Source organism: Ceratotherium simum, chromosome 5, assembly GCF_057802395.1.
Source record: "Ceratotherium simum simum isolate JZ-2026a chromosome 5, ASM5780239v1, whole genome shotgun sequence".
NCBI lineage: Eukaryota > Metazoa > Chordata > Mammalia > Perissodactyla > Rhinocerotidae > Ceratotherium > Ceratotherium simum.
In genome coordinates, this window is record NC_141904.1 from 77,895,358 (window position 1) to 77,920,276 (window position 24,919).

The 24,919-nt window shown below is 40.1% G+C and overlaps 1 protein-coding gene across 1 annotated transcript in view; it reads left to right on the forward strand.

Annotated features, from left to right (window-relative positions):
- Positions 1-24,919, forward strand: part of ITPR1 (inositol 1,4,5-trisphosphate receptor type 1) — a 321,115-nt gene that overhangs the window by 107,455 nt on the left and 188,741 nt on the right. The window contains exons 5-10 of the mRNA XM_087431374.1: positions 7,382-7,497; positions 15,731-15,817; positions 18,149-18,307; positions 20,283-20,381; positions 21,526-21,609; positions 21,719-21,865. Coding sequence (XP_087287500.1) covers positions 7,382-7,497; positions 15,731-15,817; positions 18,149-18,307; positions 20,283-20,381; positions 21,526-21,609; positions 21,719-21,865 — 692 coding nt within the window. The remainder of the gene's footprint in view (positions 1-7,381; positions 7,498-15,730; positions 15,818-18,148; positions 18,308-20,282; positions 20,382-21,525; positions 21,610-21,718; positions 21,866-24,919) is intronic.

A 24,919-nucleotide genomic window follows, 5' to 3' on the forward strand; every position in this document is an offset into this window, starting at 1 on the left:
CCTTTTGTGAATGCTGTTTTAGAGTGTCTTCCATCTTGAATATCCACTCATTTATTCGTTGGTCCCATATTTACTGAATGCACTGGGACAGGATAATTAATAAGGCAGATGAACCCTACCCTTGTGAGCCTTTTAGTCTAGTAAGTTTGAGTTGGGCGAGTCCTTAAAATACGGATTATTTTGTATTCCTTTTTCGTTACTTCTTTTAAATCTTAACTCCCTTGTTTGGGGAATTAATAACCCCCTTCTCTTTGTTAATTATATATTGTCTGTTCCTTCTGAAATTTTTATTGCCTCTTTTTCAAAAAAAGGCAAGATCCATTCAATCAACATTTAAATTTTTCATATTTGTAGCTCATGTAAATGTACACTTGACTTCTCCCTATATAAAATTGCATTTATATATGCTTGCTGAATGGAGAATTTTTAAAAAATGATAGCTTGTTGATTGTCTTTTTGATCAATGAAGTGGGTTTGAAGAGCTCAAATTCTGTGAGAGAAGGGACTGTGCTTGTCTAATTAACTGCTACAGCATAAGCTAGTGGATGGGGGTAAGAGTGAAATGGATACTTGGCAACCTGAAGGAGAGGCTGCAGCAGAGGTTGACTAGGCACACAGCAAACTCATTTCTTCTTCCTGGATGTGCAGCTGAACTACATTTCTTAGCTCCTTAGCATTATGGTGGGATCGTATGTTTGGTTATCACTGATGACCTGTGAGTGCATGTTTTATGTTGCATCCAGGCAAAGCGGTTAAGAGCCAGTTTGCCTTCTCATTGCTCTCATCCCTAGAAAATCTCCTACATGTGGAGATGTGAGATCTGGGGACCTCTGAGAGATTTCTTTAGAATGTATGCCCAGTGGAGAACTGCTGGATTACGTGTTATAGGTTATATGTGTCTGCTTAATTTGACTCTTTGCCCTCCGCAGTAGCCACACCCATCAATAGTGCAGAAAGGTTTTTATATCCCCACTGATGCTTGGCATTATCCAACTTGTTGCCTTTTATCACTCTCTAGTTGTAAAGTGAGATCTCAGTAAGATATTGAACAGTGATGAATACAAAACGGTCATTTAAAAAAGTTAATTTTCAATGATAAATGCATATCCTTTAGAAAGTGAAGTATTGGGGGTTGGAGGGGGAACTGCTTCGTAGATACAGGGGTTCCTTTTGGGGGTAATGAAAATGTTTTGGAACTAGATAGAGGTAGTGGTTGCACAACATTCTGAATGTACTAAATGCTACTGAATTCACTTTAAAATGATTAATTTTTTATTATGTGAATTTGGACCAAAAAAAGTCAAATATTGATAAAATGCAGAATAAAAATAACAATCCTATGTCTGACACTTCACATCTTCCCACTTTTCAGAGGGAACAATTTAAAATATTTTAACATTTTCTTCTGGTATTTACCACTGTATTTCTAGGTGATGTGTTTCTCTTGATGTCTATAGATTAGTCTATTTTCAATATCATCTGTTGACTTCCTCTTATTGTAGATGAGGTTGACTTTCTGATACTTTCCCGTTCCTCCTCCATCCTCCCATTAGAGTTATATTAATTTTTTTGGCTAAACTAATATTCAGTCTTAGATTTTTATGATTATGTAAATATTGTTCACTGTTGAGCTAAAGACATACTCAATTTTAATATGCAGCTTTCCCCTGGAGTTAGTAATGATCCTGTTTTTCTTTATTTGCATGGTTCTTTTGTAGCATTTATTGAGTCTTCTCTCCCTCTGAAAGACTCAGTACATTTCCATGTGGCAGGCGCATGGGATGATCTGTCACTCCTGGTCCTTACCACCATCCTCAGCCCCTGGAGCGCTTTGTTCTTGGTCCAGGTTGGGTGGTGACATGCCCTGCACAGTGTCACCATGGGTTTCTAAGCCTTTCTGGGCTCAACAGAGCAAATTGGCTAGCTTCTCACTGGTACCCCCTCTGCAGACACATAGGCTTCACTTCCTTCCATCTATCAAATTCCACCCTCTATCCTCTTTCCATCTTCATTTACTGCAACTTGGGAAGATGGAGTTAGTTTCATAGAAGATAGGCTTGGGTTTTTTGTTTTTAATTTTCCTTGTGTTGGTTTTTTTGCAGGGTGGGGCGAGAGGGAAGAGGGAGAGGAAAGGTCTTTATTCTGCCCTATGAAAACTTTGAATCAAGTTCAAGCTTTTGTAAGCCTCAATTAACATACTCTCTAGATTTGGATAGATCTCCCTAGTCACAGGGATCTACAGCTACATTGTATTTGTAGTACTAACTTCCTCAACTTTCTTTTCCTCTCCAGCACCCCCATCCTTCCTCTTCTTCTGTCTCCCCTCACCCCCTTAAATAACTGACTGCTTTTGATTTTCAACCTGCTAGTTGATGGATGGCCTACTCCACATTTCAGCTTTGATGTTTCATAGGCATGTCAAACTAAGCAAATAGTTTAAAATAGCAAATTTTAAAATAAAATTCTTGATTTCTACTCCTCTCTCCCAAATCCATCCCTCCCCAGCCAGCCTTCCCTTTCTTGGTAGGCACCATAACCGAAAAGAAAACCCTCTTAGAAACAAAAACCAGGTTCTTCTTTGCTTCAAGTCCTTTGGTAGCTTCCCATTGCTTTTAGAATGATAGATGCCTCACCATGGCCTCCACAACCCTCTGCATGGTGCTACCTCTGCCTGCTTCTCCAGCTGCATCTCCAGTAACTCTCCCTTTTGCCCACTACCCTCAAGCCCCTCTTTTCTACTATTTTTTAACCTCATCAAGATTTTCTTCCAACTCAGGGCCTTTGTACTTGATATTCCCTCTGCCTGGCAGGCTTTGCCTCCAGATTTTTATCAAGAATGGTTCCTTCTCATCCTTCAGCTCTCCATTCAGAAACCTCGGTGCTGGAGATGCCATTCATGATGACCATGTGTAAAATGCTGCTTCTCCACAACAGCCATGTTGTGTCAATATATAGTTCTTGCCACCGTAGTACTTTTAACTTGCTGCGATTTAACTTGTGTATTTGACTAATTTTTCACTGTCACTAGGATTGTGTTAAGAAACCTGTGCATCTGGTTCACTTTTATAGTTTCAGCACCCAGCACTATGCCCAGCACACAGCAGGCACTTGAATAAATAGTGGTTGAATCCATGAATAGACTCCTGGGGGCTTAGAGCTGGCAGTGACTTCAGACACACACCTGCCATTGCTTCTGGAGCCCTAGGGATTACGGTATGATTAAATCTTTAATTCAACAGCTGTCACTGTGGTGCTACTCTGCCTCTGGGCCCTGGGTTATCAGAGCGAACAGAACAGACACAAGTTTCTGCCACCAGCGACCTTATATTCTCGAGTTTAAAATTCTAGGGATGTGGAGGACAGTGTAGAGATGGTGGGGTTGCAGCTGTTCTTCTGGCAGCCTTTATTCTCTGAGTCCCTGATGTGTGGCTCCTTCCAAGGTTGGCTTCTTTGCTCTCCCACTCCCCTGGGACCCCACTGCAGAGGGCTCCAACCACGCCTGTGGTTCTTCTTGCTCCCGTCTTCTCTTAACTGTATACCACAAGTCCTGGTGTCAGAGTTAACGCATCTCCCAAGCACCTGAGCGTTCTCCCTCCAGCCAAGTTGTGGAATGCCGTTTAAACCATGGAAGATCACCTGTGGCCTGTTCTGTCTGGTTTCCAGCCCACACAGCCCTTTAACACTTAACCCAACCTCTCTATTGAGCTGACTTCTACTTTGCTAGCCCAGTGTGGCATCTGCTAAAGCTTAGGAATATTCCAAAGTAATTTTTTGAAAGCTTAGTTTAGCTTATTCTTCAGAGGCTTAAAATAACACTTATCACATAAGATATTCTTTGTGACATTTCTTTGGGTTGAGATCAAACTGCAGTGTGTGTGTGTGTGTGTGTGTGTATGTATGTGTATGTGTATGTGTATACACATGCACATGAATACATACACATACACGCTCCCTTCCCCCAAATAGGTATTGTGTATGTTCTTCTACTGGATTTCCTGTATTTGTATATTTCTATACTTAGCACAATATTAGGATCCAGCCGAACTTTAATTTTGCCCTGCTGTGCCATCCAGATAGCAAAGGGCTATATGGAGCTGCTGAACTGCAAAATTTGGGGAGGTTACTTAACATCACATTTGAATTGCTTAATTTAATTTTCACTTTGAGTCGGTTGCTAAGCAACTAGGAAGACAGGAAAAAATCAGCAAAGCTAATTTGGTTCTGTTACTAGTATATTAGCATCTCTTATATTTACATAGACGGTTGGTTGTAAATATGCCTAATCCAGTGCCATGCTCTTGGTGTGGAAGTTATAGCAAAGCTTTGGTTGGACTGACGGTGCTTAAATTCATGCTCTCTCCTTAGGTGAATGTAAAGTGATCTGAAGTTTGAGCCCATGTTGTAGCCCATTTGTTTGTTAAGTAGGGTGCTTGACTTGGCTGTACCATGAATGGTTGTAAAATGGTACTTTCCATTGCATGTTAATTCCTTGGCATTATGGATCCAGCGTGATTGTTCCCAAAATCAACTTAAGTCAAATTTTTTTGGGAGGAATGCGTATCATTTAGCTATCATCATATGAATTGTGTTGGAGGAAAAAAAATAGACCATTTTACTCTCAATATCTTATTATTATTGATGAAATTTGAAATTGTTAACCTCATTTGATCCATAAAGTAAGTCCCGTGTCCAATATTAATATGGTAACTTAAATGTTTTGAGTGTCTTTTCTGTATTAATTGACGTGATTATCAAGGAAGTCACTCTGGTCCAGCCCAGATGCCACACTCTGTCTTTTGTCAAAGATAGGACATTTAACGCTAGCCAGATGTTTCAGGGGTGAATGGAGAGTTCACATATATCAAGCTGGTCTCTCAATGATGTCATTAAGTTGCCACTGGTATAGTAAATGACAGCGACTTGTGGCTTTCATGAGAGGCGGGGAGAGCAGCCCTGTCTTTAAACTGGTGTCCTGCTATGTCCTGTGTTCTCTAAAGACCTAGATAGTGTCTTTCATATGCACTAATAATTTCTTTCAGTAGATGGATTGTATTCTTGATAAAGATGGATAGCCACGGTCCTGTATTTACCTTATAACTGCTTGTAACTAGGTAGAAATATTTAGTGAAGGAGATTATAGAAATGAGAAAGTACCTTTTATTTTTACAATTAAATGATCTTTTATTTTTTTTCTGAACGATGTCGAATATTTGTGTGTGCGGTACTTGGTAAAAATTCATTGATCCCAACTAGAAGAAAGGGTGATCTGAATTAGAGGAAAGTCCTGCTGTCTATGTACTTGATGGCAAATGAATTTTTCCTGCTTTCAGATAGTTATTTGGCTAAGACAATAACTAGGTATTTACCTGTTCAAGGTGCTTTAAGGGAATCTGTTTAAATAAACAGATAAAAATAAATGTACCGTTAGTAGATTAAATTTGCTTAAAAGCTTATTTTGACCTACTTTCAGGGTGTAATTTTTCCAGTCTGGATATTCATTCCAAATTTATTAATTTTATTCTGTAAGTACTTACTATTTGAAAACCCAGTATGTCAAAATGTAAACTTTTTAGGGAGTGAGTGTCAATTTTAAAAGTTAGTTTCCTAGAGCATTTATTTCTAATTTTTTTTGATGAACCTCAAGCAGGTAAATACCTAGTTATTGTCTTAGCCAAATAACTATCTGAAAGCAGGAAAATTTCATTTGCCATCAAGTACATAGACAACAGGACTTTCCTCTAATTCAGATCACCCTTTCTTCTAGCTGGGATCAAAAAAATTTGTTGAATATACCCCTCTAAACTATGTATATGTATTTAAAAGTTACATGCGTGTGTTACTGTACTAGTATATTGTATATACTATAAAAACAAACAAGAAAATAGAAGTTGATGTAAAGGATTGATTAAACAATAATGTAGTGTTCTGTTAATCATGATTATCATATTATCATTAATACCTTAAGGCACATAGGTGCTTTGGGATAAAGTTCATCATTAAAGACAATATTTTAAATGGTTTTCTTTATGATTTTTAATATCTGGGTAACTTTTTTCAGATCTGATTAGATCATTTTTACACTACAGTGGCTGACAAGAGGAATAAAAGAAGGATAGATTCTGCCTTTTTCTTATTTTTTTATTTTATTTTTTTAAGATTTTATTTATTTATTCCCCCCCCCCAAAGCCCCAGTAGATAGTTGTGTGTCATAGCTGCACATCCTTCTAGTTGCTGTATGTGGGACGCGGCCTCAGCATGGCCAGAGAAGCGGCGCGTCGGTGCGAGCCCGGGATCCGAACCCGGGTCGCCAGCAGTGGAGCGCGCTCACTTAACCACTAAGCCAAGGGGCCGGCCCCCGCCTTTTTCTTGTTTGCTGGGTTTGCATTACTACTATCTTTGATTTTTTTTTTTTTTTTGTGAGGAAGATCAGCCCTGAGCTAACATCCATGCCAATACTCCTCTTTTTGCTGAGGAAGACCAGCCCTGAGCTAACATCTATTGCCAATCCTTTTCCTTTTTTCCCCCCTTTTCTCCCCATAGTTGTATGTCATAGTTGCACATCCTTCTAGTTGCTGTATGTGGGATTCCCCCCAGCATGGCCGGGCGAGCGGTGCGTCGGCGCATGCCCGGGGTCCAAACCCAGGCTGCCGGTAGCAGAGCGTGTGCACTTAACTGCTAAGCCACGGGGCTGGCCCCTGAAGTTTTGATTTTTTTGCAGAAACTTTTTGAAGCTGCTAGTCTGTTTTGCGAGGGTTGGTTCTACTACGTAGGACTATATATAAAGTTATATGAACCCAGGCATACCTAAATGGAAGCACATCACGATGCACTGGGAGTGAGGGACAGGGTGTGGACTGTCTAATCCAAGTTCAGATAGTTTCTTTCTGCTCCCTGGCAAATCACCCTGTACATGACACTCGAGACCAGTGCCCTAGGAGGTCCCTCCAAATAAGCTTCTGTAGTATTTTTTTAAATGTAGTTGGATTGAAGAGAGTTGGATTTATGTATGAATATGCTTGTATGTGTTGTTGCATATAGCGAGGGTATTTGTCCATCATAAAGGAAAGGCGATGACTATGGGGCAGCATTAAGAGCCCTGGATGTGGACTCTGAGTCCCAGCTGTGCCACTAGCTGGCTATGTGACAATTGACTTCCTTTCTGAAAGCCTCCAGTTTCCTCATCTATAACCTTGCATGGTGGTGGTGAGAATTAAAGATCAAAGGAGAGGTTTGTAAAAGGGGCTTGTAAATTATATGTAAGTCATTTATGCTTACATATAATTTATAATTCCTTATATGAATAAAAAGGGAAAGGCTTTTTCATAGGTTGAGTGTATATACTTCCTCAGTAACAATTTTCATTTGTTTGTTTCACTTCTAGATTGCCTCTTTAAGCTATGTCCTATGAATCGCTACTCTGCCCAGAAGCAGTTCTGGAAAGCTGCTAAGCCAGGGGCCAACAGCACAACAGATGCCGTGCTGCTCAACAAACTGCATGTACGTACTGAGATGCGGCTGTCCATGATGAGGGTTTCGTGAGTGGCCACTGGAGTTGTGCCCGAGTGTAATGGGTTGGGGGCATTAGTTCTGCAACCCTCCAGCTCTGGGTACTGGCTTTCATATGTTCTACAATAAAGGGATAAAAGGGAGCTGACCCTGAGGTGAGATGGGCGGTAGTCATCTTGAGATATCTTGAGAGTGACTTTTTTCTCAGCCATTCCCCTTCCTGGATGGCTTCAGCTAGAGTACGGTTATGAGCAGTTATGAACTGGTTATGAACAAGCTGTGAAGGCAAACTGCCTAGATTTGAATCAGGCTCCACCACTCACTAACTGGTGATCTTGGGTGGGTCACTTGGCAATTTTGTGCCTCTGTTACCTCATCTGTAAAATGGGAATGATGATAATATCCACCTCAGGAGGTTGTTGTGAGGATTACATGAGATGAAGCATAAAAGGCACATGAACAGTGCCTGGCACATAATAAGTTTAATAAATTTTGGCTATCATGGTTGTATTTATCTTAACTATTACTTGGCACGTAAGAGGTGTGCTTATTCCACTGGTGATGTGCTGTGTGACTATAAGCAAGTTTTGGAGCCTCTCTGACCCTATTTCTCTATCTGTAAAATGATGACGTAATTCTTCTAGTGTCTGGTGTCTAGATGACATAATTCTACCATGAAGCTAATCTGTATGGAACTTCTTTGAGATGTTTAGAAGAAGGACATGAGGAGATATTTCCAATGTAGTATTATTGAAATTGCAACCCATTTCCCATCCCCCTGTTCTGCTTTATTTTTTTCAGTGTCACTTATCATGATCTTTCTAATTTATTTTGCTCATCCGCTGCATCCCCCCACTATCATATAAACTACACAAGGGCAGAAATTTGTGTCAGGTTCGCTTGTTGCTGTATGCCTCATACATAAGACATATCATAGGCAGTCAAATATTTACTAACTGAATGAAAAAAAAAAAGATCTTCCTTGGGACTTAGTGATAATAGTTGAAGACAGAATATCTCTGAGCACCAAGGAGCTCACAAGGTCATCCATCACGCTTGCTCTGTTTTTGCTAATGTATGGCAAAGTCACAACCAGCTGCATTTGGTAAGGTAGGGCTCATGTGAAGGAACTCCTTCATTCAGTACATACTGTGTTAGATGGGGGTTAGGTGCTCCAGGTATGATGAAAAGACCAGATTCCTAACCTCAGTGAGCTTATCATCTAGTGTGAGGACACGTAAACTGTCACTCTCACTGCACGTAAAATGAAATCCAGACTTTGTGTCTGCTGGACCCTGCTTTCCCTTCTGAGGCTTCTGAACTACACTCACAACGCTCCAGCCACACTAGCTTTATTTCACTTCATTTTGTTTTTTTGAGCACCACAGACTCTTAACAGTCTTACTACCTTGGCACTTTCATTTTGTTCTGTTTAGAACATTCTTCACCTGGCTCTTCCTAAGCTAAGACCTTTGCCTCCTTCGTATCTCAGTTTGTCATCTCAGCGAGGTCTTCCCTACCTCCTTGTCTAAGCAATGTCCTGCTTGCTTTCCTCCATCACAGCACCCTGTTTATATCTTTCTCAGCACTGCTCATAGTCTGCAATTATATTTAGTAGTTTCCTTAATTATCATCTGTCACTCATTAGAATGACAGCTCCACAGGATGAGGAGGAATGTCTGTCTTATTCACTACTGTATCCCAGTGCCTGTAATAGTGTCTGGCACGTAGCAGGTGCTCAAGAAATATTTGTTGAATGAATGATTGAGCACTCTGCTAGGTGATGGTCATAAAACTGTGACAATGTCTTACACCTCTGGGAGCCTAATAGCAAATAAAGAATGAGGAGGTAGTGACAAGACAGCATGGCAAGTACTAGTCCAGGGTGAACCACCAAGGTTGCGAGAGCACGTAGAAGGGACACCCAAATCCAGCTTTGTGAATAAGGGTGGGTGGGTGATATGGTGGTCAGGGAGGGCTTCCTGGAGGAAGAGGAAGTAACAGATAAGCCTCAGTCTGAGTCATCTGTGAGAGTCAGGGGTAGGAGAAGAAGAAACAATGGGAACAAAGAGATTGCTTTGAAGACTTCAGGCATTGCATCCTTATTTCAGTGGTTTTAGGGCAGACATTTAGGGGTAGACCCATTGCTCCCTGTACACATAGGAAATAAAATTCATAAATAATATAACCTCTCTAGATACCAAATTTTAAAAAATGAGTTATAAAGGAGAAATAAAAGGAAAGTAATAAATTGTATAGTTGTATACTTTAGTAAGTTAGTACTCTGGCACAACCACTCTAGAGGACATAAGGAAGTAACTGCTTGCACCTATTTGTATAAACCCCCTGAATGAGGCAGCCGAAGACTGTGACTAGTGTAGCATGTTTTCCGTATGTGATTTTCCAAAATGGTCAGCAGCTCTTGGTAGTGTTAGGAAGAATGCAAATATACTTTTGCTGTTATTAAATAGTGCTTGCATTTTTGGAAAATGTATTAATAATAGTGTTAATAAAACCATGCAAATCTGTGCTTTGTGTTGATGTGTAAAGTGGAGTTAGGGGCTAGGCTCAGATAATTGCAGACAGCTTTTTAACCCATGTGAATGTCCAAGCAGACATAAAACAGTACAGGACAAACAATGCTTCATCCTTGTGCGGGACTGTACCGTGCATTTCAGGGCATCCTGAATTTCTGGCTCCCATCCACTGACTATCAATAGCAACCCCCACTGCTTCCCCAGTCATTTTGTGACGATCCAGAATCCCCCTGAAGTCTGTGCTGGGAGCATGAGAATCGAGTTGAATGGGTGGGGAAGGTTACTCCATCCTGCCTGTCCCCCAGGAGAGCTATTTAGTGCATATGCCTGTGGGGTTATTGATGGAAGGAGCGAATGTCTTTAGTAGTCCTGCCTTTCCTTTTCTGGTATGAAAATCATTCTGTTCAATGAGATCTTATTGGTACAGCTCAAGCTCTTTCTTTTCCTATGCTTTTGACAGCAGGTTGAAATTCCTCCTGGCCAAGCAGGAAGCCAGCCAGAATAAAGGGGACTTGGTGGGCCAGGTTGCTAAGTGGAGTGTGCATGTTTGCAGGTCCAGAGGGGGCAGCCCCACTTGCCTGCTGTTGCTGCGTGGGAAGGTGGGCTGAGAGCTGCTGCCATGTCTTCTGGTTTTTCAAGAGAAGCTAAAAATCCATGCCTTTCTGTGTAATATTGCAATTTTTAAAAAATGTTGGCAACTAATTAATGAAGGCTTAAAACATATACTCAACACTAACGCAAAATGGCTCAGGCTGAATGGTGTTCTTTAGCCACCAGTTTGCAACCTGTGATGCATGTGTTTTATGTTTTATGTTTTATCAGCAATTTCTTGCGATGCACCTTCCCACAAATGAACTGTGAAAAAAAACTGCACAGCTGAGAAAATGCAATCCTAAAGGTGATCAAGAACTTTGAATTCCTTATTAAAAAAAAAAACAACACAACGAATTCTCTTTCATGTTGTTTGTGCCTTAAAAAATATTTAAAAGGAAACCAGTCCTTTCCCCTGATTTAAGGTTACTGATTTCACTTTCAGGTCATGGGTGTTGACTTTGTGTGGTTCCTAATTTCCTGCTTAGTTGGACCTTTTTTCCTCTAGTGTCTGTAAGTCATCTACATGTTTTAGTGTAGTCATTAAAATGTTATATTTTGGGCAGCTGTGTGCCTTTGGGGGCTGATGACTAGTCTCCAGTGGGTTTTCATTTTTATTTTTGTCAACTACTGTGCAGCACCCCAATCAAAGGTCAGATTATTTTAAATTAACGCCATTTAAGGAATTAGTTGTCTAGACCACTTGACTTCCTTTTGACTAGGATATGCAACATATCAACAGCACTCTGAAGGAGAATGACATCTAGTGGCTGGTTACTGTGTCTGTTCATTCCTTCAGCAGGAATCACTGGATTCTAACTCTCCTGGTCATGATTTCCCAAAAGTCTCTTGGCAAAATCAGCTTCCCCCACCCATAAATCACATAATTTGTTCTCCAGGCCTTCACTACCATTTCCTGACAGCATTTTTACCTGTTACCTTGAAACAGCACCTACATTGTTTTGGTTCTGAGAAACGGTCAATTACATTAAGCCGTAGCTTTCACGAGCTGGAAAGAACTCGAGGAGTGACAAGTCCTTATTGTCTTCTGAAGCCTGGGTCCTGGATTGCTTGTTTTCAGAAGCCTTAATTCAATATCATGTTACGTAATTCAGAGCTTGTTGACCTTAAATAAATAGGCTTTCCCCACTGTTCCAGTGACGTTTCTATAGTAATTTAATAATGGTTTCTCTATTTCTGAAATAAAGTAACAGGTGACTAAGATGGGGTTGACCTTGCTGTTGCTTGGGGAACGTGGAAATGTTTGTGGTGAATAATGGTGGTAGAGCCCATAGCATAGAGAGTGATTTTTCTTCCTTAGAAATTCGAAACAGTCCTCGACCCATTGTGTAAAGGAAAAGAGCAATAGGTATTTATATTATCAAGATTTTTAAATATTGAAAAGGAACATGTTATAATGACTTTTTAAAAATCCGAGCTTCTTGCTACAGAGACATGGTGAAGATGCTTTTGAAGAAAGGACACACATGAGTATTGTAGGAAAAGAATTCCAAAATATACATGAGTGAGAAAAGGAAGAAAAAAGATCCCTAAATCTTATTCCTCAAAGATACCCTTGGTTCATATTTGGTGTGTGCCCCACTCTCCCACCCTCTATTCTATTCCTATATCTCTGTGTTTTAAAGTATCAATAGGAGCATGCTCTCTTACTTCTCTTTCCTTAACCCGCCTCCACTCTCTATGGCATGAATAAATAGGAATCTCTAATCTTCATTTTTAATGGCTGCTTGGTTACTCCATTGTATGGCATTACTGTAATTTTCTATAGCCAATCCCTGTGGGGGTGGATGGTATTCAGGATCCTGACATTTTTTGCCATTCTGAAAAAAAAAGGTATGACCTTGTGCAGGTGACACATTATCTTCTTAGGAGAAACTCCTAGAAATGGAATTGCTAAGTCAAAGTTAAGCCCTTTGAAAAAAACTTTTTGGTAGACATTGCCGGATTATCTTTCAGAAAGGTTGTACCAGTTCATTGCCTTACAGTGTGGGCTCATCCTTAGAATATACCTGAGGGATTTAACAGACCACATCTCATTCTTTTCAAGGGTGGAAGCAGTCTTGATCAATGGACCCTGGTGTAGTTTGAACCTTATTTCTTTTTTACCTATCTTTTGCTTCACTTGTTAAACCTCAAAATCATGATGGATGGTTTTGCCTAGAAGCTGAATTTGACAGTGCTGTATGTCAATTATATCTCAACAAAATTGGGAAAAAAATCAGAATTTGGTTTTGTGGAGGGAGTTACCTAAGGACTGATGTGTGAACTCAAATGAACACATTTGGCATTTATACATTTAGTTAAAGGTGAAATGAATTGGAGAGTTTTCTCCTTAAACAAAGAGAGCTTATAGGAAATGTGAATTCTTAGAATGGTCCGTAAGCTTAATGCACTGAATGTTCATTTAGTAGTTATGTGTAGACTTGGTCATCATTAAACGTTCTAACGGTTTCAGATGTGATATTTGATATTTTAAGAGAAGTTCTTAGACATTTATTCTCCAATTTTGTTTTCTAATTTTGCCTTTTGTATGTATTTAGACAAATGCCCCTTAATCTTTAGGACTGCTGGTGTTTGTCTTAAATATGGAATATGTGCCTTCTTGATGACTAATTTGACATTTCTTGTTAGGTAAGCCTGTAACCACTGGTTTTATACTTGGTCTAAGAGTAGGTAGGAACTTAATATTTTAGACTAATGTTTCTTAAATTGAGGCTACTGGCAATCTTGAGAGTAAGAAGAATGTCCATGAGTTTTCCCTCTTAAACAGGAGCTCTTATATATCATTTAAGTCCAAGAACCATTCCTTTGTAATTCTCTAAAGGTGAATCCTTTCAGTATGATGTTTTGAGCAGAGAAAAGCTATATTTGTTAGTTGGAAAATGTTATGTTTTATTTTACTGAATCTATTGATTTTTCCCTCCTCAACAGTTTTTCTTTCTTGAATTTCCTGTCTGTTGGCTGAGAACTGCTTAGCAGAAAGAACAAATGGCTCTCTACAAAGTATAAACCTTCCTTCCAAGTGGATTCAGTCCAGTGTTTTGTTTGGAAAACTACCTGCAGGACCTGTGGGTACTGTAGAGATCTCTGGAGGAGCTGAAGCTCAGGCATGAAGATAGGGAGAACAGAGGTGGGAGGAAATGAGGGGCGAGTGTTATGGAGGGGGGCGAGAGCTAAGGAGAAGTGTGCTGAGGGCAGTTTGGATGCCAAGGATTGCCATGTTTGTCTGCACTGGTATTATTTCTGGATGTGTCTTGAATCCAGTGGATTTTATCCTTTCGTAACTGGAAATAGCAGACTGGTAACTAATTCCAAAAGAGAGTTCGGGAAGCCTCTGAATAGACCATTGTTTTAAAAGGTGAAATACGGTAAACTGGCAGTGATCTACACTAACGTAGGCAGATCCTTCACTTCGTGTAATATGGTTTCTCTTTGGGTTGGGATTAGTTCCCACAGCTTATTTTTCTCAGATGATGTACCTTCCTAAAAATACCTATACTCCAGGTAGAGATGGAGCGGATGCTGAATTTGAAGGAAACTGAAAGATTCTTCACCCAGCCAATTTAGTTCACCTTTTGAAATTCTCATCATTAGAACACTTCTTAGTTTTAGCAACTTGTGTATAATAATAGTGGTTAAATTTATTGAATGCCTATTATGTGTTTAGCATATATTTTCTGTAATCTTTACAAATAGCCCTAGAAGGCTTGCATTGTTCCCATTTTGTGGATGAGAATACTGAGTGAGGCTTGGTGAGATTGTCACCTGGCCAGGATGATAAAGCCAGTATGTGGTGGAACCAAGACCAAGTCCAGAAGCATCCTGTGGAAATGCAGGCATGTTACCTGGGAAAGAGGCCCATTAACTTGTGGCATCTGATAGTTTGTCATCTCAGGGAAAGGAGGAATTTGAGGAAGAGAACATTGGGAACAGTTCTGAAGTAAACAACTGGTCCGTCAGGGTTTTATCATCCATCAGATTAGGTCCTAAATTTCTTCCTGTTTTACTTCTGTTTCACTCAGTGTAGGTTTGGGAGACAAGGGTTGGAACAAGAGTTTCCTCATTACCTAGGATGAAACTAGTTCCTTTTGGCATTGTTGTCATATGGTAACAGTATTTTCAGAGTTGTACAGGTGAACGAATGAAAAATGACTGTTCAGGTTGGTAGCCTTGGCACATTATTCTGGAACCTTCTATTCAGTTATACCATGTTCCCTACCATGCCAAATTTGGACTGGTAACGTCTCTCAGCCTGATTTGTAACTGTACAAATCTACTCAATAGATGTTGATTACTTGCTACTTAATAGATGTGATTTTTTAAAAAAAGACATTATTAAGCAAAAATGTACATAGAGAAAATAATATAACAAACCCTTTTTGTATCCATCATCCAACTAGCTATGCGATGTCTACCAAGCTGTTTAATCTCTCTGAATCTGTTTTTCTTCTTCTTTAAGATAAGGATAATGATCTTCCCCTCAAGGAACTACTATGAAAATTAAAGTATAATTAATATCCAACAATAATAACTAACACTCCATGAATGCTACAATCACCTGGCACTATGTTATGTGATTCCTATGAGGTGTAGGTACTGTTTTTATCCTCATTTTACAAAAGTGGAAACTGAGGCTCACAGAGGTTAAATATGTATTCCAGGTCACAAAACCAGAAACCACCCAAAACCAGCATTTAAATTCAGTTTTATTTTACTCCAAAACCTTAAAAGATGACTTTTATAATTCATAAAGGGGCTATGCAAATTCCCTCCCACCCCTACCCTATTTTGTTTAAAACTATATAAGCTTTTGACTTAGTCTTACCCTAAGCAGACGTCTATGAATTCCTTAAAGAAAAAAATGTATTTTTAAAAAGCCAAAAAGGCCAACAAAGCAAAGGTGTAGTGGGTTGGATTCCTGACTCGTTGCTCATTTCGCTTACCCTCAGGGCGTACTTAGGTATTTGCTTATTTCTGTGGTTCTTGTATGAACTGGCAACATTGGTTTTGCATCGCTGCAGAGAAACATAACCCATTGTTTCCTCTTTGTGACCAACTTTCTTCTTCATGTGCAGCATGCTGCAGACTTGGAAAAGAAGCAGAATGAAACAGAAAACAGGAAATTGCTGGGGACCATAATCCAGTATGGCAACGTGATCCAGGTAGGTCAAAACTGCTCTTCTCTTTTGGAGCCGTAGCGTCACAAAGAACAAAACTGAAAACATAAACACATGAAACTGAGTTTGGACACCTTTCTAGTAGGACTCCATGGAGACAACCAGTTTATTACAAAAGATCTAGTGTTTCTTGTTATATGCGCTGGACTATTGGGCTTTTTAGTTGGTGCTCTCTGAGTGCGAGAATCCACTTCTCTCCCTTGTAGCTGATAATTTAAGATATGTCCAAATATTTTGAGCTTCCTACCTGAAAGAAGCCTGCCTGTTGCAGTTTTAACTTGCATTCCTTGAAAGTTCTTCCTGTTTGGTGAATATTGGCTTCCCTGTAACTTTTATTTATTAGTTCAAGAGCTGGGCGCCAGAGGTAATAAGAACAATTCTGTATCTTCAGGTGGAATATTTGGTGATAGGTCTCATGTCTTATCTCCCAGGTTGTGAGGCTTATTTGTTTATCTCTTATGCCTTTAAATTTGGCATGGGAATAAAACACAACCTAGGAAACAGCTACTGCAGGTTTTGCTGAGAAAATCCATCTGGGTCTATCCTTGCAGAAAATAGTGTGTGAGGAAGTCCAGTGCCAAATGTGGCCTCTCTTGATTTGTCCGGTTACTGGATCATTTTGACCCAGGCACAGAGGGTAGTAGTTACCAACTTGTGAGGACCTGACCCATTTGATTATCTTGCTTTATTATTTCCCTTTTTGAAGGATTTTGCTTACCATGTAAACTTTACCGATTACAAAGGAATTCCTTCCCATTTTTATTCCTACTAAAGATACAGCAGTGCTAATCAGGAACATGGAAAACTAGAATGCCAAATTGGTAAAAGCAACCTTTTATGTTTAAATGAGTTATTACTGTTAGATTCTTCGAAATAGTGAAAGAAGCTTCCAAAATCTGTTCCAAGATTAGGTCCTGCCAGTCTCACTCTTCCTCCCTTTCGGGTCTATCCGATTGAGAATGGACGCAAGGGGCCAAGTGGGCTCGAAGTTCAGGATCAGATTTATTACCGGGCCAGGCCAGTGCCTTGAATCTCAGAGTGCAAGACTCCCTGATTTGGTTAGATGGGAGGATGGCTTGAACTGAAGATGAAAGAGGGAGACGGGGTAAGAACATAAACTCCTAAGGGCATTCCAATTCAGATTGTGCAACTTACTGACTGTGAGATTTTGGGCAAGAAATCTTGCCATGCCTCAGTTTGCTCAGTAGCAAAATGAGAATAAAAATGGTATCTGCTTCCTAGGTTGATTGACAGGTGCCTATTACAGAGTAAGCTCTGAATATATATTAGCTAATATTACTTATTATTACTTCTCCCAAGCCTGGATCTTGGGATTCACCTCTAGGTAATGTAGGTTTATAAACCAACTGAGTCTAGCACCTAGACGGGTGCGTGGAAGGTTAGGGGCCACTCTCCAGGGTAACAATGAGGGCTCGGGACGGCATTGTCTTCTCCTTATTTATCATGGCCCAGGAATGTCAGGGTCTCACAAATCAGACAAGTTACTCGTAGCTCTACCCCCAACAACTCTGATAGAAGATTTATTCATAGACTTCCTAGGACTCTTCTAGAAACTGTATCTGTTAGCATCTGAAAAGAGGGTTATTGGCAGTTGGCAATAGAGTCCCATGCTGGTCTTACCATTTCTCCAGGGATTGGGCTGTCTTTCATATTCTCTTCCATCTTCTATTATAGCCTTGTTGAGTCAGGAAGCCTTGGTCAGTGCTTCCTGGTCTAGACCTACTATGAGACAAGTTGTTTCCCGTCTAGATCTTTGGTCTTTGCATCTCCTTCATGTACCCATTACCCAAGAATTAAGAATAAAGTGCTTGGAAATTCAACGTAGAAATCCATAGCAGCCATGTTCTTCCAAATGAAATGACAGCCCCTTGATGGGGTCACCTGTTAAATTGAACTGTTTCTTGTGCTCAGAAGTGCGCTTGCTTAGCTCCACCTTTGTGTGAGGATGTATTCAGACTGCAGTTCCTCAGCTCCTTCACACGAATTAGGTCCCTTCCTGCTAACAGGCGGCAGAGTGCTGTGCCTAGCTGATGGTGCACTTGACCTGAGCAACATCCATCTTGTTCAAGGCTATGCTGGGAAAAAAATATTTCTTTTTCCCTCTACTTCTGCTGTCTTTGCTCTTCTTCGTTTTCTAATTATTCCCTGCCTTAGGCACTTTTGTGATTCTCTTAACTTCACAGGCAGCTCTGTGGTGGGAGGAATGTTTGATACATATTTTATGTGAGTGAGAGAGAAATCGTAGAGATTCAGAGGCTTGCTGACGCTCACCTTATTCTCTTGGTGGGTTTTTAGCTCCTGCATTTGAAAAGTAATAAATACCTAACTGTGAATAAGAGGCTTCCAGCTCTGCTGGAGAAGAATGCCATGAGAGTGACGTTGGACGAGGCTGGAAATGAAGGGTCCTGGTTTTATATTCAGCCATTCTACAAGCTGCGATCCATTGGAGACAGTGTAAGTGCAAATTCCCAGCCTGGGGGTGTGTTCTGTGCCATGCTTCCAACCATAACTGTGTATTAAAGTCAACTAGGAGAACTTTAAAGTTGGAACCAGCGGCTTATCCTGTATGAAGAGAAGAAGGGAATCACTATGGAAACCAGTGTTTGGGAAACAGGGAAATTTGGAGAGAAGTGTGACCTAAATTCAGTAACTGTGTTTTTCCTACTGGGCTTCTGAAAAAATTGTATGAACAGCCCGTGTCCTCAGTAACTTTACCACGAAAACAGCTATTGTATGTTATTGTCCTGGGGAGTATCCCTGTCGTTTCTAGATCATTAGTGGAATAGAAATTCTGCTCTATTTTGGAAATGAAGTTAGTAAAGAAGGAGGATGGAAAAGAAGTAGATATAGCAGAGAAGAGAGTGGATTTTAGGATTATCCTTCCTTGTTCCTTTGTCGATAAGCCTGCAGGCTCCTCATCCCATTTCAGCGACTGCAGTTGGGCCTAAGCTGGCTCCTCTCCTGAGGGGTCATTAAGATATAAAGCCACAGAAATCCCTTTCAGTGTGACTTAGAACAGTTCTGAACTTGTCAGCTACATTAGTAAGCGATTACGTGGGCATATACTGAAGAATGGATATGTTTAAATGCTATCAGCTGTATTTCTGACCTTGTTAAGATTCTGAAATAGTTGTTTTTCACCCAAAAGAAATATATGCCTTTAAACAGAGTGAAATGTCGTCAGAATGCTCAACTAGCCTTAACCTAAAACTGAATTTTTCCATTTTTCAGTATTGCCATTTAAGTTTACCAGCTTTGGGCAATTTAAATATATATGAGTTTATATGTTAGTGTCTGTATTATAGTATATACAATACATCTGAAGCGTCCAGATCCAGACCATTCCCTCCCAGTTGGTGTACAGTAAATATTGATCCTCAACAGAGACTAGAAGAACAAGTCCAGTAAAGCTTAGGTTTCACCAAAAGTGTTGGATTTTTTGAGGCATTTAACTTATATTCATTTGGGGTTAGAGAAAATTTAATGTATATGTTCCCCAAATGTATCAAACTGAAAACAGATGGGTTTTACATCTTAGGAAACCATGATTTTCATTCTCCTTCCTTCCATCCCCCATGAAAAAAGACAAAGGTGCTTTGTTTTAAATTTCATTTCCAAGAAGTCCTTAGCTTTCCTATCCTTTAAACTTATTTGTTTAGCTGTGCCTTAGTTGAGAAGGTAAGATGAACTTGAATAGTTATCCTTGTAGAATAGTGTTTTTCAAATGACAGGTGTTGATCCATTCGTGGGCCATGAGATCAATTTAATGGCTGGTAACTATCATTTTAGAAAGTGGAATTAAATGGAAAGTATTAGGCTGTCTGAAACATAATGAGGATAAGTATTGTTTTGGGGCTTAACTTTTGTTTTAGATAAATATAGATATCTATTTATATACTCACATATACATATATACACATACATATACGTGCATATGCACATAAGCATGTATGACTGAGTCATAATAGAAAACATATTAATGTGGCTTGTAGTTAAAAAAGCATGAAAGTCATTGCTTTAGACATATAAAATTATTCTTTTATTCTTTTTAAAAAGATAAAGATTTTTTTCAGACAATATTCTTCTTCTACTCCTAAAATTTAGTTAGAACTTATTTATACAAGTGCCCTAACTGAACTTAACAGAGATAAGATTTTTTTCTTCCTGTTCTGGACTGACTTTGAAAACATCTTCGTATAATCAATGATAATCATGGACCGGAATTCACCCATAGCCTTGTAAACATCCCCGCTCCTGCTCAGGGTCAGGCTTTTAAAGATGTGCAGGTGTGCCTCATCCTTCTGCTTGCCAGGGGCTGGGTACAGGCTCCTATGTACAGGTTCCTATGGCTCCTCCCAGAACTACCCAGTGGTCAGTCTGCAGTCCTGACCTGTTTTGTGAAAAGCTCTATTGCTCCTTTCTTTTCCAGGTGGTCATAGGTGACAAGGTTGTTTTGAATCCTGTCAATGCTGGCCAGCCCCTACATGCCAGTAGCCATCAGCTGGTGGATAACCCAGGCTGCAATGAGGTAAGGGAAACCAGGTTATGGTTTGTGGGTGGGGATATGCTGCAGGAGCAGGCCTTCCTGGGGCCAGAGCACGTGCATGCTGAAAGTGACTTCAGTAGTGCTTTGGGGCAGTATGTCTGTTCTGCAGGTGAGGAACCGCTGCCCGGAGTCAAGGCTGCCACGTGAGTTTGTGCAAGTCTGTGCAGTGATGGTGGGTAGGGGCTGATGGCCCAGGGCTCACTTTGCTAAGCCTTATATCACTGGGAGATTGTTTTCTAATTTGTTAAGCCAGAGAAGGGCCCCTTTCACTGAATTTTTCTGGCCAGAGGGCCCCTTTTTCTAATTTGTCTCTCTAAAGAGAGTGCCTTTTGCTCATTCCTAAGAAGGGTACTTAGCAGGCTGTCACAGTCCTGCAAGAGTGATCTTGCTTTTGGCAATACATCTACTTAGCCTCTAAGTGGGCAATATAGGACACAAAGAAAGAAACATGATTGTGACATAAATATTTGTCTAATGGTTGAGGACATAGGCTCCGGAGTCAGATAGATGTGGGTTCAAATCCCAAGTCTGCCATTCCCTAGCTGTGCCACTGAAGGTTAGTTATTCAATCTCCCTGTACATCAGTTTTCCTCTCTCTGAAGTGGGGCTGATGATCATACCTGTTTTTAAGGGTGTTGCTGAGGATTAAATGAAATAGTGGATGTTAGTACTTAGCCCAGTGCCTGGCATATATTTAGTACACAAACAATGGCTGCTGCTGTTAGTGATTATCATTAATATTTTAGAATGTATACATTGCACCCTTTTTCTGCCTTTGTAGCTCATCTCATTTTATCAGTACTTGTTTTCATTGGGCCTTTACTCTGGGAACAGAAGAAGAGACTTGGAGAAGAAGGAAGATATCATTCCAGAAGGGCAGGAAGTTTGGTTCTTTTAGCCATAGTTGGAGCATACACAGATATTGGATCAAATGAACCATTTATTATCAAACACTTCTAGCAGGCCAATTGCATTTGCAGATCCTATGATCTTAATGGTGTCAATCTTCAGGGTTTTGGGGCTGAAGCACAGCCTTGCTCCTTGGGCAGTAATGATGAATTTTGGGGCTGGAAGACACAGTTTTTGTGAGGGGTATGTGAAAAAATAACTCTAATTTGTTTTCCAGGTCAATTCCGTCAACTGCAATACAAGCTGGAAAATAGTCCTTTTCATGAAATGGAGCGATAACAAAGATGACATATTAAAGGGAGTAAGTTTGATACTTTATGGGCTGGGCAGCACTTGACTCTTCTTGGAGCAGAGGTTTAGTTCTCTTTTTAAGTTTATTTTCCTTAATTCCTCTGTGTGTTGACTTTTAGGGTGACGTAGTGAGGCTGTTCCATGCTGAGCAGGAGAAGTTTCTCACCTGTGATGAGCACAGGAAGAAGCAGCATGTCTTCCTGAGAACTACCGGCCGGCAGTCGGCCACATCTGCCACTAGTTCAAAAGCTCTGTGGGAGGTGGAGGTAAGGGATGGGGCAGGGGAGGCAGGGAGAAAAGACTTGTGGATTTATAGGAATAAGTGACATCCAGATAACTTAAACCCACCTCATTGCACGGGATGACTTAGAGAAACAAGTACACGCTGTGTCAGAAGGATGCTGGATGTTCTTGTGGAGGAAGATAGCATGTATTTTGGAAACAAACTCACAATTGAAACTGGAAATTTCTTTCTCTGGGCTATCGAATCATCTCTTCCTTCTATTTTTTTCTTTCCCTTGCTCATTTATCTGTCACAACAACATGTAATCATGTAGTCAAGTGCCTACCCAACATGAACCTAGGTGGCTCGCACATTGCTGATAGGATGAAAAGATACATACACAGATAACTGGATGGTAAAGGTGATGAGAGGCACATTCCCCATGCTCTGGAGATTAAGGTGAGGGGGGTGGAACTTCAGGTTGAGCAAGGGATTAAGGAAGATTCCTGAAGGAGGTAGCATCTGAGCTGGTACTTACAGGATGATCTGTATTTCAGAAGGAAGAGATGAATGGAGTAGGTCACTTCATGTAAGGCAGTGGTGTGGAATTGGAAATGTGAGGCAGCTTTGGGATAAAACTCGGTATTCCAGTTGGGTGGAGAGCAGAGGAGAGGCATGGGAAATGAAACAGAAACTGTTGTTGGAGGCCAGAGCCCGAAGGGCCATAAATCCAGGTTGTAAGGAGTTAGGATTTAATTCATAGGCAGGGGAGAAACTTGGAAAGTTGTTTTGAGCAAGGAAGTAGCATAATTAATGTGCTACTTAATGAAGGTAGATGATTCTGCCCACAGCATGTCATTTATTGAGAAGAGGCAGAGACTAGAATTGTGGGACCAAGAAGAAAATGACTTGAATGCTTGATGATAGAGGATATGCATAATGCATAATGAGAGCCTGAACTAAAATGGGACTCTGCTCCTCACCCGAAGTCCTCTTCTCTGTGTGACTACAACTCTTGGGGTAGCTACATTTCTCTATCTCTGCTTGCCTCTCTTCTTCCTCCCGAGCTTCAATTGTATGATTTCATTGGGATATAGCAGACATAAAGTGCCCAGGTTAAAAATGTACAACTCGGGTGAATTTTTACGTCCACGTACAGATGTAACCAGCACCAGATCAAGGAGTAGAACACTAGCAATGCCCAAAAGGCTCCCTTGAACCTCTTTCCAGGCAGTATCCTAATTTTCCTCCTGGAGAGGTAACCACTAATTTGACTTCGATGATTTAAATTTGATGGATTGGTAGTGCCTGTTTTTGTGCTTTATATAAATGGAATCATACAGTATACAGTCATTTTTTGGTCTTTTTTTTTTCGTTCAGCATAAGTATTTTGAGATTCATTCACGTTGTTGCATGTGTCACATACTTATTCCTTTCCATTGCTGAGTAGTGTTCCACCGTATGGCTGTACCACAGTTTGTTTATCTGTTCACCTGTGATGGGCATTTGAGTTGTTCCCAATTTTGGGATATTACAAATAAAGCTTCTATGGACATTTAGATATGTACAAGTCTCTGTATGGGCATAAGCTTTCCTGCCTCGGCTGAACACCTAGGAATGGAATAGCTGTATCATATGGTGGGTGTATGTTAAACTCTAAAAGAAACTACCAGGGCCGGCCCCGTGGCTTGGTGGTTGGGTGAGCGCGCTCCGCTGCTGGCGGCCCGGGTTCGGATCCTGGGCGCGCACCGACGCGCTGCTTCTCCGGCCATGCTGAGGCCGCGTCCCACATGCAGCAACTAGAAGGATGTGCAGCTATGACACACAACTATCTACTGGGGCTTTAGGGGGAAAAAATAAATAAATAAAATCTTTAAAAAAAAAAAAAAAAAGAAACTACCAGACTATTTTCCAAAGTGATTGTACTGTGTTGCATTCCCACCAGCAGAGTATGCGAGTTCCAATTCTTCCACATCTTCACTAACACTTGGGATGGTCAGTCTTTTTAATGTTAGCCATTTTAATAGATATGTAGTGAAATTTCCTTATGGTTTTGATCTGCATCTCCCTTATGGCTAATGATGTTGAGCATTTTTTATGTGCTTGTTTGCCATCAGTGTGTCTTCTCTGGTGAAGTGTCTGTTCCAATATTTTGCCCATTTAAAAAATTGTCTTACCTCTCTTTTAACATGGATATTGTAATAATCAGGTTTATCTTGGCTATTGTGTAGAAAAATTTCTACAGTTTTCATTATTCAAGGATTCTACATAAAGTTTTTAATTTCTACCCTCTGCCTCTTTTCCTTCTCCTCTCCACACCCATGGCATTTGCTTTTTACTTAGTGTCTATGTAGGGACACTATCAATCCTACTAGATTATAAACTCCTTGAGAGCTAGAACTTTGTCATTGATCATTGATGCCCCCATTGTACCAATCATACAGTTTTAAACATTCAAAACATTCTTTCAGAACCACTTTTCCTGCATAATTTGGATACTGGTGCCAAAAAAAAAATATTTTTTCTCGTTGAAGTAATAAATGATGCAAACTACAGAAAAATTGAAAATAGAAAAACAAGGGAAAAAGTAAACTGTCATTTCACTAATGTGTCCACTTCCATTGAGCTACTTAGTTTATGTGCAGAATTTTTGCATAGTTGATGTCATTTTACAAACAATTTTGCACCTTGCTTTAACATGCTATCATAAACCAAAAAAGTATTATAAATGCCAGAACCCTACAGAAGTCACTGAGACTGACTTTTGTACCTTAATAGCAGGTCCCATGCCTTCTTCCCTCACAAATTGATTCGAATGAATTAAAGATGACAACTTTTTGTGGGGAGTTTTTGAGGTATGGACTTCTAAAACTTTAAGTACTTAAAGTCCACTTCAGAGCATCTTCTGTTGTTTTTTTCTTCTGACAAGAAACAACTGTCTGATTCTTGCTCCCTAAAAGATTGTTTCCTGCCAATTTTTTTCCTGAATATTCTAGGAAAACGTTGTCTTCCTTTTTTATTTTTTTCTTGAAGGTTTTTGAAACTTAGTTGCCCCTTCAAAATAAAGGAAGGAAGACAACACCATGTATTTTATATC